We start from the raw sequence: 16,200 nt of genomic DNA on the forward strand, positions 1-16,200 counted from the left end.
TTCAATGGAGACCTCATGGAATTTGGCTTTAGAGTGGAATCTCCAATGGTAATGTACCTGCCTCTACGAGCTTGTTCGATTTTAATCTCTTTCTTTTTGGAGTGATATCCAACTTGAATTCCTATTCTGGTGCATCCATTGGACATGCTTGGAAACCCAGTTAGTTGACTCTTCTGTATTGTGTTTTTTGCATGTACGTCTCATTGTATCTTTTGAAATCAAGGCGATTGCTGATATATTGGCCAAATGTTTCACCTGAAGATTCCAACTGGGTATGCAAGTTAATTATATTTTATGGTTGTGGATCGATAGCAGTATACTCTAATGAAGGCAAATAGTCTTCTGTGAGATTTTTTTTTTTTTTTTAACAAGAGTGCGACAAAAAACTAAATTGAGAAAATATTTATTTTCAAAGTAATTAATTTTGCTATGATTTCATCAAAATATGTCGTCATATCTGTCAATAAGTCTACCTTATATAGAAGACTAGCAGAAGTACCCGGCATTGCCGGGTGGGGGGAGGGAGGGGGAAAGAGGAGGGGAGGGGAATGGCGGGGAGGGGAGGAGAGGGGGGGGAGGGGAGGAGAGAGGGGGGAGGGGAGAAGAGGGGGGGGAAGTACCCGGCATTCCGTGTATAAACGTGAGGGAGGGGAGGGGGAGGGGGGGAGGGGAGGGGAGGAGAGGGGGGGAGGGGATGGGAGAGGAGTGGGAGGAGGAGGGGGTAGGGGGGGGGAGGGGGAGGGGGGAACGAAGGGGGTAGGGGGGAGGGGGAGGGGGAGGGGGAAAAGGGAGGGGGAGAGGGAGGGAGGGGGAGGGGGAGGGGAAAAGGGAGGGGGAGAGGGAGGGAGGGGGAGAGGGAGGGGGAGGGGGTAGGGTGGAGGGGGAGGGGGTAGGGTGGAGGGGGAGGGGGTGGAGGGGTGAGGGGGAGGGAAGGGGAGGGGCCAGTCAACAATGACGTTGCAGTTCTCATGGTCAGAGAGCAGCACAACAATCGCGACATCGTCCTGAATCTTCGCAACAGCATGAAGCGGATTTTGAAGACTCACCGATCCTGTGACGCCCTCCAGTACCGGCGTTGCCGGGTGGGGGAAGGGAGACCCGTACATTCCCAACCCGTACATTCGCCCTCTCGACTCGAGCTCACTCGGACAAAAGCCTCGCACAAATCACACCGTGAAGGCCCAATGGCCATGTCTATGCCACAAATCAAGTACGTGAGCGAGTCGGGCGCACTGAATTGAAAATATATAGAACGCTCATACTCCGTGAAAAGTGAAGCCAACTGGCGGTGGGGATGGAACATCACGTGATCGCTCTGAGCGAATCAGCGCGCTGCTCTGCCACCGGTCAGAATCCGTGTATAATATTCCTCGCTGAAAAAAAATCGATGTGAAACATGCTACTATCTATGCTAAATCATGCTAAATCATGCTAAATCATGCCAAATGCTAATCATGCTAAAATCTATGCTACTTGCTGTGAGTTTATGGCGGCAAGGAACATCACGTGATCGCTTCACGAACATCATTCGTGATCACGTCAACCACGTGATCGTGATCGTCATCAATGAGCGCGAATGAGCGAATCAGCGCGCTGCTCTGCCACCGATTCAGATTCCGTGTATAATATTCCTCGCTGAAAAAAAATATGGATCTAAAGATGAAAGAAAAAAAAAACCTATGTGGTGTGAATGGCAATGTTCCTCGCTGAAATTTGAAAAAACGCAATCGCTTTTCGCTCTGATATACGTGCGAACGCGTAACTGAGTTAATGGCGGCAAGGAACATCACGTAATCGCTCTGAGCGAATCAGCGCGCTGCTCTGCCACCGGTCAGATGCCGTGCATAATATTCCTCGCTGAAATGCGCTGAGGTAAAAATATGGTAAAAAAATATTATGAAATAAATTTTTAGGTCGGCCATGTTCTTCCCAGGCTCAATGGCCATGTCTGTGCCAAATATCAAGTATGTGAGCCTCTCCGTTTAGGAGTCTATCGGTAACATTACACACACACACACATACACACACACACACACACACACACACACACACACACACACACACACACACACACACAAACTGTGTTTTATATATATAGAAGATAAGTAAATTGGAAGGTTGGGGGAATAGGTTGTTATTATGGGAACAGGCATTATCGGACAAATACCCCCGTATCTCTAATTTTCTTGACTTTTATAATCTTTTTCTTGACTTTTATAATCGATCATTTAATCTGGTATTTCTATATCCTGAGATGTTCATGGTAGTGTGGAAGCACTGTATTTACTTCAAACAAAATCCACTGAGCTTCACTTTTATTTCAACGACCATTTATTATATTCACACTTGCGGATAAGTTCGCTTGCTGTAACCAAGCTAGCCTCTGGTTCAGTGAGGTTCAATCCACATATTTATGCAAAAGCTCTGAAGTAGGATTACAAATCCCTCAGTTATCGGCAAAGAGCAGCTTCTGGTTGCATCTCACCATTCTTGGTTTCAAATGAATGTCAATCACATAATCTGATAAAATGCTTTGGTTGGGGCAAGCTAAGCAAAAACAAGTTAATCTTGGTCAAAAGATAAGTGTTGAAATGTACATACAAGCTGATTTCTGAGAAGCATATTTGTGGCAAGCACTACTTGCTGGCTTCAGCAAGAACAAGGGTTATTTAGTTTTCACTCTTTTAAGCAAACAGATTTATTTACACATTTATACAGACTTGGCATTTAATATGGAATATTTTTTTGTGGGGGTGAACTTACTTTTCAAGATGACTTAGAACCAAAAGTTCATTGGAATTATGTTGAAATTATTCTAGATTTTGTTAATGTGACCTTTAAAAGAAACAAAAACCACATTTGACATTTTGAAGCAAATAAATTGATCCTTGAAAGTGATGTAAACTGATATGGAACTCCATTCACGGACAGTACTGTGTTAAACTTCTGAACGTTTTCCAGAAGTATCTCTTTATTTTGCACATTAGCCAAAAAAAATTCAACAAAAACAAAAGTTAAATCATGACTGGGATTACAGACAGTAAAATTACAGTTCAGTACTTCGTGTAACCCCACGAGCATTCAGGAGAGCACGTACACGTCGAGGCATGCTGTTCACGAGATTTGCCAAGGTTTGGACAGAAATTGCTTGCCATGCAGTGACAATAGCCTGCTGCAATTCACGCACAGAGGTTGGCTGCTGGTCCAAGTTGTCGATTTGACGCGTTAATTCTGCCCTCAAGTTCTCTATCGGATTCATATCCGGGTGGCAGGCCACTCCATATGCTCTACACCACGGTCAGCAAGAAAGTGTTGGATCATGCGAGCACGATGAGGCCGTGCATTGTCATCTTGGAAGACAACGTTTCCTCGAAAGGCTGCACGAGCAAATGGAAGCAATGTTTCTTCCAGAATGGCCTTGTACTTGAACTGGTTCAGGTTTCCATTCAGAACAACCAGGTCAGTTTTGCCCCCTGCATGAAAAGCAGCCCAAACGGTCACCCCACCACCTCCAGCTTGGACTCTTGGCACTATACAATCTTCGTTGTAGGTTCCATGCACTTGTCTGCGCACTCGGACGCAGCCATTTTGACGATAGACCAGAAATCATCATCTGAGGGCCTTTCACTCACTCACCGCAGGCAGGTAGGTGGTCTTTCTGTCTTCTACCGACTCCTCTCTGGCCTTGCTCCCCCAGCTCTCTCTGTGCTCTGTCCCCCAAATATTCCTACAGGTCGCACAAGATCTGCCAGCAACCCTCTGATGGTTAAACTGCCGAAATCTCGGCTCTCTGCTCACCTTCACTCTTTCATTCCTCTTTTCTCCCGCCTCTGGATCAAACTCCCACACTCCCTTCAATCCCACTCCTCCCTCCAGGTCTTTAAAACAGCTGTTCACCACCATCTCTTATCTTCCCCCATCAAAAACCTTGATCTTTTCTACCCCCACTAATTCACCCCAGATCCACCTTGTTTGAAATTCCAACTTCTTTCCTGGAAGGCCTGGCAGTGTCCATATGTTTTATACCTCTCCCACCCCCCCTTCCCATGCGTCCCCCCCCCCCCAAAGCCCTCTCCCTCCCACCAATCTCTCGATGTCTCCATGTCTCTCAGTCCCTGCTCTCAAATGTTGTGTTTGTGTCCTTCCCCCTCTCTCCCCATCTTGTCTACCGCTCCCAATGTTATTTGTTTTATGTGTCGGTTTGTCTTTCTGTGTGATTAATGTTCGCTCTTTCACGAGCCTCGATCTTGTATACAAAACAAAAAAAAAATCTCGACTTGTCACTGAAGGTCACGTGATTCCACTGTCCTGGCTGCCATTGACGGTGCTCTCTGGCCCACCTCAATCGGCACTGGCTGTGTTGTCTGGTCAGGTGTGGCTTTCTCAGGGGACGCCTGGCACGATATCCTGCTTGAACCAGTCGTTGGTTGACTAGCCTTCTGGATACAGGCACATTTGTCAGTTGCTGCCACTCAGCCCTAAGCCGATTAGCTGATTTGGTACGGCCATTGCAGACTAACCGGTGCAGCTGGCGATCATGCCTCCTTGTGGTTCTGTGGGGACATCCTGGCCTCGGTATTGGAGTAGGGACACCCCCTCTGAGCATTTCGTTTCAGGATCTTTGACACCTGACCTTGAGTGTTACCATACTGCCGAGCAATAGCACGCTGTTTCATGCCCAAATTTCGTAAAGCCACCACTCCATGACAAACAGCATTGTCGAGTTGACAGACCATCTCCAGAGGAAGCGGCAATAACTTTTGTAGACGTGCAGCAGTTGTTTTCCACTAATACAGAACGCAACAACCCTTATATACCCGATTGTGAAGCCAATCATCAAATGTACCTGTCCTTACATTTTGTCACGCCACCTGTGATATTATCCTGTTATTGACTTCTTGCTGCGAAAGACAATCAGTGACATGGTTCTTTTAACAAAGAAATCACCGAAGCATAAAAGAAACTCACCAGATTGATATACTGAGTTCAGAAAGTAAACCCAAGTCAAGAAAAAAAAATATTCCATATTAAATGCCAAGTCTGTAGTTCTCAATCCCACTCATCAGTATTTTTGAAACCACCCTTTGCCACACTGGCATTATCCCCCCTGAGCATTTATTTAGTTCAATTTTTTACCCACAGAAGCTGTCTACGTTAATCCTATATAATCACAATGAAAAGGCAAAAATATTTTTAGTGCAAGTTTTATGAACAAATTTTCTGCAAGCATCCTTCTGTGAGGAGGTGTCGCTGTAGAAAAGGTGTCTAAGATAATTGGTTCACGAGTTATCAAGTGACCACTGTATTCGTCATGGGTGTGCGTCTGTCTGTCTGTCTGTCTGTCTGTATGTCCGCAGCATAACTACCCGATGATATCATCCGATCTTGATGAAATTTGGGTGGTAGGTTGATATCATGATCTCGTTGTGTCCTGCCTAGAGTGGGCGTATTGCGCCCATTGTGTGTGGAGCCACACCCGAAAAAGATGTCTTTTTAGGGGGTAATCGAGTTCAAGCTACATCTTCTCCGAGGGAGTTGGTGGAATCTGACAAGGGTTTCGGTATTTGTTTCGGCTAATGTCATGTATCTAGCCCCACGGAGCTCGATTTTTCATTTTAGCCCCAAGGTCAAGGTCACAAAATTTAGAAAAGTCGATTTTTGATGGTTTTATTACATTGTTCGCTTCCTGATAGGGTGAAATGTCGTAAATGATCTTATATTATCACATACATCATGAAATACAAGTTTTCCAACAAATTTCAGAATCTTCGACCTTTGACCTTTGAAGGTCACAAAGGTCAAATTTTCAAAGTTGTCGGAATCAAACCGAATTTTCGGTATTGTGTAGCTAACTAACCTCATAACTGATTATGGTCCCGATTTGATACATCAATCGTCGATGATCGTGACGATCGTGACGATCGACTTGATAGTCCGTCCTTTGTCATTGAATACCGCTCGCTCGTGAACCATCGTCGTCTCCTGACTTGTTGTTTTTGTTTGTTTGTTTCTAGTTCATGTTTTAGGAGTATTAACTGCAGCCAAAGACCAATTATGTCAAGTCCTGAATATTGCTATTCCCTCAAGTCCTGCAATGAATGCTTGTCTGTTCATCCCTCACTCAATAATGGCGTACAGGTAAGCTGTCATTCCTCTACAATGCAGTGTCAACATCATTCTTGAATCGTCATTGAAGCAATAATTTTTTGATGACTATATGAGTGGCTGTACCTTCAAATACTCGAAGGTTTTATTTATTTATTTCAATAAACATTGTCTCATTGTGGAGTTGTTTTTTTTGCATAATTCACGTGCAGGACATCAGTGCACTAATACTTGAATTACAAGGATACTACTAGATGATAGAAAACACTACACAGTTTAAGGTTTTTTTTCAACCTGGATTCCACACTCCATTAGCCTTGGATTCATATGTAAATACTAATTCCGCCAAGCTTTTAATGAAAAGAACCAAAAGCAAACTATGAAACAGCGAATTTCTTTTCCCTTTCTGAATTTTCCATTCCAGAGATATTCCAGCTCTTGCATATCCCAGGGAGAGACCGACTAACGTTTCCAGACACCTCAGGTCCATCATCCTTGCAACGTTATAATCCTTCTTTTCTTTTTGCTATAATGGCCTGATTGTCTGAAAATCTGACTCACATTATTATCTTACCTCCAACATTTATTCCACTATCAAGATCTTCCAAGGCTTCTTTTTCAAGTGCAAGTTGAAGAGTTTGCGTGACTAGGAGGAACCATGATGCACCACTTGGCTAATGCAACCTGGTGTTCCGATTTCACCATCGTTAATAATTACTGACTGACCAAGATACATGCTGCTCATCAGTCTTCTATCTTTCCTATTGATACCGATTTTCTGTAGCACTTCCATCAGCTCAGTCCAGTTTACTCACTAATAAGCTTGATTGATTCCTGCCCACACAGAGCAAACCATTACCTCGTTTTCATGCTGTAAGCTGCACTCACTCAACCCTTATCACTCCAGTTGCTTCTCTTGTGTTCCATCCTTCTCTGAAACCAAATTTGTATTCACCGATTATACAGTAGGTTTCAGTCCTATCATCTTCACAAAATCGATGTTAAACACAGACAAATGTCTACACTTTAATAGAATGTACATTAGCCAAAATGTCTTCAAGACGAGTTTCACTGTTCTTACATTCTGAGTTAAGTTGGTAGTATGCATTCTTACCGACTCGGCATCTCAATTTTATATGGATTCGCCAAAGATGTTTATTTATTCATCACAGGACTGTTTTATCGTTTTATCTCACAGGTTTGCAAATGGTGTGCCAATTGTGCATTAGAATATTGTACATCAAGTGAGAATGAATGTTCCATGGATAAAGATTGTCCATTGAAAAGGCAGGAAGTTCAAAATGTCAGTTTGTGTCCTGAACATCACTGTGAGGCATCTGATTGTGCCACATGTATTGCCAAAACGAACTGTGTATGGACTCAACACCTGTCAACAGGTACGACAAACCAAAGCTGATTCTCGATTTCATGTTTAGTAGATTCACATCCAAACCATATCAAAAGACGAGCACGAAGGGAAAACACAAGCACCTTTCACTGGAGCCCCATTGGTATTTTCCACTATCTGAGCACGAATTATTTATTGTATTGTCTATCTCAGACCACTTTTTCAAAAAGCACTCACCACTTTAACATTAGAAATATTTTGATATTTTGCTTAAAACCATAACCTTAATTTTTTTTTTTTGATGTAGGTGACAAAGAGCTTGGTAATTACTCGCTCCGTATTGCATTGCCATTATGCGAATTCCCATTTGAAAAATGATTTGGAGGAAACCCTGAAACAGTGAAATTTGGCAAGATGTTTTCAGGTGGCTTTTCATCATGGAGCACACTCTTCTTTGAGGAGGAATTAACTCTTAGATGCAGGCGTCAAAAATCCTACATAAACGCAGCCATTGGGCCTCGGAGGCCCAATGGATGTATTTGTGTAATGTTTTCTTATGAATTTATTTATTTTTAATAGATTTTTTTCTTTCTATATCCTTTTTCAATCCAAGTCGATGCTCATGGATGTGTATTTGCTCAGAAAATGTGAATCGTTGATCCTATTAGTTGGAAGAATCCCATACAAGTAATGAATCCTTTTTTTTTTTTTTTTTTGCAAAGAATTTTTTTGGTTCTTGGTTTTTCAACTTTTTTTTTCTCTAAAAGGTTGAGGCTCATGGAGGAGTATTTGCTCAAAAAATATGATTCACTAATCCTTTTATTTAGAATGTATATGTCCACAACTGTCAAAAATCCTACACCAATGCAGCCATTGGGCCTCGGAGGCCCCACAAATGTATTCGTGTAAAGTTTTTAATTTTCATATATTTGTCACTGAATTATTTGTAACCAAGTTATAGGAGCATATAATGAGGCTCATATCAAGAAAATAATGATATAACATAGAAGTACAACAACATTTATGTGTGGCCTCGAAGGCCCCAGGCCTGCATTCGTGTTGTATTTTTGGGTTATAAGTGAAGAATGAAGATTTTCCCACGAGCCTGAATAAATTTTTCTTTTAATGTCACTGAATTTTGTGTAACAACATGAAAGTCGGTGAAAATGAGGCTCATTCCAAAAAAAAAGATTTTGTACAGCATAGTTTTTGCAACAAAAAAAAACCTTGTGGGCCTCCGAGGCCCAATCACTGCATCCAAGGGTTAAATGGAATGCTTGCATCTTTTGTGTCCATAAAATATCCCTTAAGGCCTTTTTGAACAAGTAGCTTATCATTTGCTGGTATTCTAGCCAATTCTCAATCTCCCTACATCCATGGAGGCATTATAACCAATACATTGTATCTCATTCCTAAAAATGCTTCTTAACTTTTCATCCCAGAATGGATTAAAATGAAGTGCAATACTACATATTTGATTGTTGTTAAACAACTTAAATTGTAAACCAATTTGTGAGCACAACATGTATAACTTATCACTCGTGCAGGAGGAGAAATGGTAACGAGTGTCCAACCGGAGCATGTTTGGAAGTGTACGAGACATCTGACCGTTGATCGTTCAATCAAACCTACCACGGCATTGACCTGTCCGCAACAGTGTCACAGCTTTTCTACCTGCACAACATGTCTGGATTCAACCGGTCCTGAAACAGGAGAAGGCCATTGTAGCTGGAGCCCTGCTTTGCAACTGGTATTGTATGAAGCCAGATTGTTGATCGATATATATGGTGGAAGAAATGAATGGGTGATGGGTTCAAGACAGGATTGACTGGCAATGGAGGAGGTGGTGGGTTGGAAGAATAGCAAAGGAAGAGAAGTTGAAACAAAATCATTAAAAAACGCAACCCAAAGTTGTTTTTATACTTCTTTAATTTTCCATTGAAACAACATGAAACTTGTATATAAGAATCTTTGTAATATACTGTATAGGAAAAAGTAATACCAAAATGAAACTATTGATTTCAGAAGACAGTTCACAAAACAAGTTCTAAATGGCTGCCCTGCTGCAGCAGGCACAAATGGATCCTCTCGGTGAAGTTATTGATAACTCGGCTGCATTCCTGAACCGCAATAGCTTTGATGTTGGTGGCAATTGCATTTTTGAGGTCATCAATAGTCTGAGGTCTCCCTTGGTACACGCTATCCTTTAGGTAACCCCGAATATATAAGTCGGGTGGGTTGAGGTCTGGAGAATGGGGCGCCCATTCAACATCTGTCCTTCTAGAAACAATTTGATCACTGAATTTCTGTTGTAGCTGCTGTTTTGATATGCAGCCTGGTGTTGGCTTAGCGGTTAGGGTGCCGGCTTGGGATCCTCGGATCCTGGGTTTCAATCCCGGTCAATCGCTGAAGTAACGCCAGGGAGATTGACTCATGACTCAGCCTGTTATCCTTCTGTGGTCGGCAAATTGAGTATTAGTTCACTGGTAATTCCCTGTGTGTCGCAAGAGGCGACGAACAGGGTTGGTGGCAGGAAGGGCATCCGGCTGTAAAACATTGCTTCAAAAAGGGGACCACGGTGCCTGAAAAAGGCCAACCCCCGCTCTGTGGGGGAAAAATGGCTTCTTAAGGTGGTTCTTGTTCTTCCGCTGTATTGATGTGTTGGAAGTGTGAGGTGTGGCCCGATCTTGCTGAAACCATTGCACAACCTTGTTGATCTGGCGCTTCCTCGCTAATGTAACCCATTATTTCTGGATAACTTTCACGTACCGTTTAGTGGTTACGGTTACCGATTTTTCGTCTTCATCTTGAAACCAGAAAGGCATGCAGTGCATTTCTGATTGTGCAACGGCCTTTCAAGAACTTCATCAGCAGATCTAGAACCCCAAACCACGTTGTTTTTAGAGTTAATATGACCACTTAAAAGAAAGTGGGCGTCATCAGAAAACCACACGTGCTCAGAAAAAATTTGGATCCTTGCGCATCTTTTCCTAAAAAATTCACACATCGTCACACAAAGTTGTTTATCATTGTCTGTTAGTTTTTGCTTCACTTTATGCGACACGGGTGCATTTTTTCGTCATCTCATCTCATCTCGATTCTCGAAGAGATTAACTCATCTCATCTCAGTTCTCAAAGAGATGATGAACTTATAAAATGATGTCCGGATGTTGTGATGTCCGGATGTCATGATGTCCTGATGTCTGTCCGTCCGTTAACTTCTTGCTATTTTTGACTCTCCTCTCTTAACACCTGACTGATTGTTCTGAAACTTGACACATGAATACAAGACATCAGCCCACACAATCACTTGGGCTTTGATTTTTTGATTTCGGATCATGTGGGCTCCCAGGAGCAGTTACCTGTGAAACTTTGGATCCCTCCTCGTCCTTTATTTACTAACTGACTGCTATGAAATACAGCCTTTCTACTCGATGGTCCGCAGGACTGTCCTATCTTAGATTTTTACCCTCGCCTGAGGAGAGGGTATTGCATTTGAATCTGTTTGTCTTTGTTTGTCTGGACAGAATAAATATGATTTTCTCTACAACCGTTGGCCCGAATCGACAGGAAAGTTTTACCATCGGTGCAATTCCACCTGTAAATTTTTTTAATGATAATTATGACATCAGAGGTCACGTGATTCGGCCGCCATCTTGGAAAAATTTTGCACCTCCATATCTCCAAAAGTGCTGAATAGAAAATAATTGAGACATGGCTCATTGTAAAGAACTCTCCATGGGGAATAAAATATGTTAATGATGATGTCATTGATGCCTCCATTATGACGTCATAATTTGACAAGTACAAGACTTCATCCGATCAAGATTAAATTTCTTGAGCGTCATGTAGGCATAAATAAGTGGACGAAAAAATTAATAATGACGTCATTGCTCACGTGGTTCGGCTGCCATCTTGGAAAAACCGAAAACATTTGCGCCTCTATATCTCCAAAAGCGCTGCATAGAAAAAATTGAGACATGGCTCATTGTAAAGTACTCTCCATGTGGAATAACATCTGTTAATGATGATGTCATAGGTGCCTCCATTATGACGTCATAATTTGACAAGTACAAAACTTCATCCGATCAAGATGAAATATCTTGAGCATAATCTAGGAATAAATTGGTGGAGAAAAAAATAATGATGACGTCATCGGTCACGTGATTGGGCCGCCATATTATTTGTTTTAACACAAAAGCCTTAAAAACCACTGAAAACACATCCTAGCGAGGGTTTGCAATCTCTGATTGCTCTTTCTTGTTCGATTTTGTATCAGGGGGCTTCCCAGGGATCAGCAGGGCTCCCACGGATGTTCCCCCCAAATCAGCAGTGGTCTGAAATACAACCTCAAGAGAAGACCGTCAGCCCACTCAGGGCTATTTTAGTTCCTGATTCAGAATCCTTTGTGTACTTAATAAAGATAAGTTCAATTCTTGACATCGACAATGCAGTGATTTTCTGGGGCTCCTCAAAACTGCTTCATGGACCACTTAAATGTTTTCTCGTGATCTTTCAGTCCTCGGGTGACCAGACTTTGAGCAATTAAGATTTTGTACTGTCTCGTGGCACTTAAACCTCTTTATCAATCAAAAAATAGCAAACTTATCTGGGTCTAATCTGGTCTCAAACTTCTTTCTGAATCGTGTTTGAGTTTGTTTGAATGACTTTGTGGCAAAGTAAGACTCCACAATAAAGATCCTTTGTTCTATTGTCAATGCCATCCTCAAAATTAACAGTATGACTGATATTTCCAGTTTTTCCTCCAAACGATTCTTCATACAAACCTGCAATAGAAAATCTTTGAATTAAAAATAAAAATTTCACTAAAACAGGGTTGCATTTTTTAAATGAAACATCCTGTACAATGGGAATCTCTCTCAGGTGAGAGATAATTACAAGTACCACATTACAGCTGAAATTCATTTTAAAATAATCTCATTGTCAGTTGAATAATGGATAGCATTGACTTCAACAATTTCCCAAAATGTAATAATAATAATAATAATAATAATAATAATAACAATAATAACACATGTTCCCTTACAAATAACTTCAACACAGGAGGAGGCCACTGCCCCCATCTATGCTGCGCAATGGTTTCCAATCTATGACTGTTTGTCCATTTCTATCCTTTTTAAATGTTGAGCATCACGTACATGATTTTAAATGTTGAGCATCATGCAAGGAAGCATCACATACACGAAGGAAGCATCACGTACATAAAAGGTTTTTAAAGTCTTTGGTATGACTCAGCGGGAGTTTGAGCCGCTAACCTCGCAGAATCGGAGCGGACCCTTTAACCATTATACATACCACCAAGTCTGGAAATGCATTCTGATCCTAAATCAATGATTTTTGTTGTTCAATGAAGCCTGGTGTTGGGCTAGCGGTTAGGGTGCCGGCTTAGGATCCTAGGATCCTGGGTTCGAATCCCGGTCGATCGCTGAATTAACGCCAGAGGGGTTGACTCAGCCTGTCATCCTTCCGAGGTCGGCTAATTGAGTACCAGTTCACTGGTAATTCCCTGCTTGTCGTAAAAGGCGACAAAAAGGGTTGGCGGCAGGAAGGGCATCCGGCCGTAAAACATTGCTTCAAAAAGGGGACCAAAAAAAAAACAACAACAACCACGGTCCCCGAAAAAGGCCAACCCCCGCTTTGCGGGGAAAAATGGCCTCTAAAGGTGTTTTTTATTTATTTAAATGAAGAACATTTAAACATGAGCATGCAATGTTGAAACTGAAACTATTTAAATTTCAAAGACAAATTTAGCACAAAATCATTGGATTCGTTTCTTCAGGCATTTCCTTTGTTATATCTCCACAACCTCCATAGTGTTTGAGTCCCAGCTACTCAGGGATTCGCTGCATTGGAGGATCTTGCGGCCTGGTGATTTCTGGCTCATCCAACAACTGCCCAGTGGCCTGTTCAGCCATTATGCAGTGCTCTGCTTGCTTGAAACAATCTGACTGTGGTTGGTGTGCGATTGTTGGCTTGAATGGAGCTGGAAAGTGCAAGCGAGGAAACATGAATGGCCCCCACGATGAGCAGTGCAGCATCGATGAAATGCTATTGCATGCATATCAGAACATGTTTGGTAAGAACAGTTTGTTCAAAAGTGGAATCATTACAAATGGTTGGTGCAAAAAAAAAAATGAAAATTTAATGATCTGAGAATACCCATGCAGCTGTGATTGAGGATTTTTATTATTATTTTAACTTTTTGTTGAGCGTTTCTTTCAACCCTTAACTCTTACTCTGCTACTGGACCAGAGGGCATCAGTTCAAGTGTCCTAAAATCCTGCTCTGCTGCTCTTGCACATCCTATCTCTGCCCTTTTTCACCCTGTCATTTGTGCTGGGTCATCTTCCATCTGCTTGGAAATCCAACATCACAACATTATATAACTAGAGCAATGCAACCGCGTCACCAATATGCCTCTGCGTAGGCCCACAACGGGTAGATGCCCTCGTTCTGTCCTAAAAATATACAAGTTTGATTTAAATCCTTTCAACTGTTTTCAAGTATCACATTTTCACCAGCCATGACAGGTTTCGCGTCGATCGGTGAAGCAGTTGCAGAGAAGGGATTTTATTAAATATTGGCTTGCAAGCTAATATGGCTGCCACACCACGTGACATATGACCTTAAACTAGAGTAAAAAAAAAAGTACACTTCATATGTATGGGTAGGGGATCACGTTTGTGAAGTTTCGTGTTGATAGGATCCATCATCCAATATCAATCCATCATGGCTGCCACACCACGTGACCAATGATGTTTTATTGATAATCTTTTAATCACCATGCCTAGTCATTGACACGTAAAGTTTAGAGTCAATCAATTTGGTGGTTTGGGAGAAGATGCTTTTTTAAGGTTTTAAGTTAAGTCCAATATGGCTGCCAAACCACGTGACCTATGACGTCACAATTATCATAACATTCTCCATGGGTGTCACTCCTACCCTGAAAGTTTTGTCTCAATTGGAAATGTGGTTGTTGAGAAAAACGAGATTTAGCCCGGACGGAAGGATGGACGGATGGACGGACAACCCAAAAACATAATGCCTCTGGCCCCGGAGCAAAAATAAATAAAGAAATAAAAAAGTAAAAAACAACTACAGACCTATCAGCTTACTTCCAATCATCAGCAAAGTGATATAATCCGTCATCACAGTTGATATGAAATCCTTTCTTTTCTCCAATGACGTGATCTCAGATCACCAATTTGGTTTCAGACCAGGTCACACTACCTTGGACATGCTCCTTCTACTCTCCCAACAATGGATGGAGGCCCTCAATGTCATGCACGAGATCAGGGCCGACTCTATAGACGTATTTCATGCTTTTGATACAGTCAGGCATCCTGCCTTACTCTCAAAACACTGCTTATGACATCCAAGGCTAACTCCACACATAGCTTCCTGACTTCCTCTACTCTTGTAGCCAACGTATGACACTCAATGGAATCCTTTCATCTACCCTCCCTGTCAAGGCTGGAGTGTCCCAAGGCAGTGTTCTGGGCTCAGTCGTTTTCTGATCTTCATCAATGATCTCCCTGACTCTCTGGAAAAATATTCTTCATCTATTTACTGATGGTTGTATCCACCTTCTGCCGTGATATCCCTCATTCTTCAGACAAGCAGGCTCCAGCCTCTTCTCTCTCTTCAGACCTAAAAAAATCACAAGCTGGTTAAACTCTTAGAATATGTCTTTCAATCCTGACAAATCTTACACTCTCATTATCTCTCTCTGAGAGGACCATCTGGCAAACTCTCCCAACTACTTTCTTCACAATCCTCTTGGGGAAGTTCGGTCATTCAAACTCCAATGTCTCATTATCAGCCCTGATCTTTCTTGGGCAAATCACATTTCAAAGTTGACCTCCAAAGTCAGGTGCCAACTGGGCATCCTCCGTCATACAAAGTCCTTCCTTGGCACACCTGAACTCCTATCCACCTACAGGCCTTCATACGCAGCTTGACGGAGTACTGCTCTCCCCTCTGAGCAAGCTCATGTCCCATCTCACATCTTGCTCAGCTTTATGGAAACCGAAACCTACAAGATCATTGGAATCTCCCATGCTGAAGCTGAGTCTATCACATCGCCACCGCAGACAGGTCGGTGGTCTCTCCGTCTTCCACTGCTTCCCCTCTCGTCTTGCACCCTAGATGCTCTTTCTGCCCTTTGTCCCTTTCCCAGGTTTCTGCAGGGCTCACACGGTCCACCATCAACCCCCTTCTGTTGAAACTACCTAAATCCAGGATTAGTGCCAACTCCACTCATTACTTGTGAAAATCGAAGATTTTTCAAGTATATTGGTTGGGTCTTGAGCGTTATTCAGTCTGTTTGTCTGTCTGTTTGTCTGCATGTCTGTTGCTTAAACCACCAATTATTTTTGAGGACATCATAGGCCAACAACTTATTTTAGGGATTTCGCAAGTATCGTGTTATGCACGACATATTTCTTGTTTGCTCCTCTATTCTCCCACCTGTGGAATCAATTTCCACATCCTCTTTGATCTCATTCTTCCATCCAGGTCTTCAAGACAGCTGTTTACCACCATCTCAGAGTGTCCCTAATCCTAAACCATGATCCTTTCTGCCTTTGTTAACCCTAACCTAAATCTATTCTTTTTTTCCAGTTTTCCCTCCTTGGAGTTTCCTTCTGCATCCATTTTGTCCACCCCATACATGTTTTGCAACCTATTTTTGTCTGTTTCATCCTTATCCATTCACTGTACTAGTT

The 16,200-nt window shown here is 42.2% G+C and overlaps 1 protein-coding gene across 1 annotated transcript in view; it reads left to right on the top strand.

The window, feature by feature from the left end:
* Positions 1-16,200, top strand: part of MEGF8 (multiple EGF like domains 8) — a 250,951-nt gene that overhangs the window by 208,680 nt on the left and 26,071 nt on the right. Inside the window, exons 37-40 of the mRNA XM_078773628.1 lie at positions 7,351-7,502; positions 7,761-7,775; positions 9,001-9,203; positions 13,289-13,550. Of these exons, the coding sequence (XP_078629754.1) occupies positions 7,351-7,502; positions 7,761-7,775; positions 9,001-9,203; positions 13,289-13,550 (632 nt within the window). The remainder of the gene's footprint in view (positions 1-7,350; positions 7,503-7,760; positions 7,776-9,000; positions 9,204-13,288; positions 13,551-16,200) is intronic.

Source organism: Myxine glutinosa, chromosome 3 (assembly GCF_964187855.1).
Source record: "Myxine glutinosa chromosome 3, kmMyxGlut1.1, whole genome shotgun sequence".
NCBI classification, from domain to species: domain Eukaryota; kingdom Metazoa; phylum Chordata; class Myxini; order Myxiniformes; family Myxinidae; genus Myxine; species Myxine glutinosa.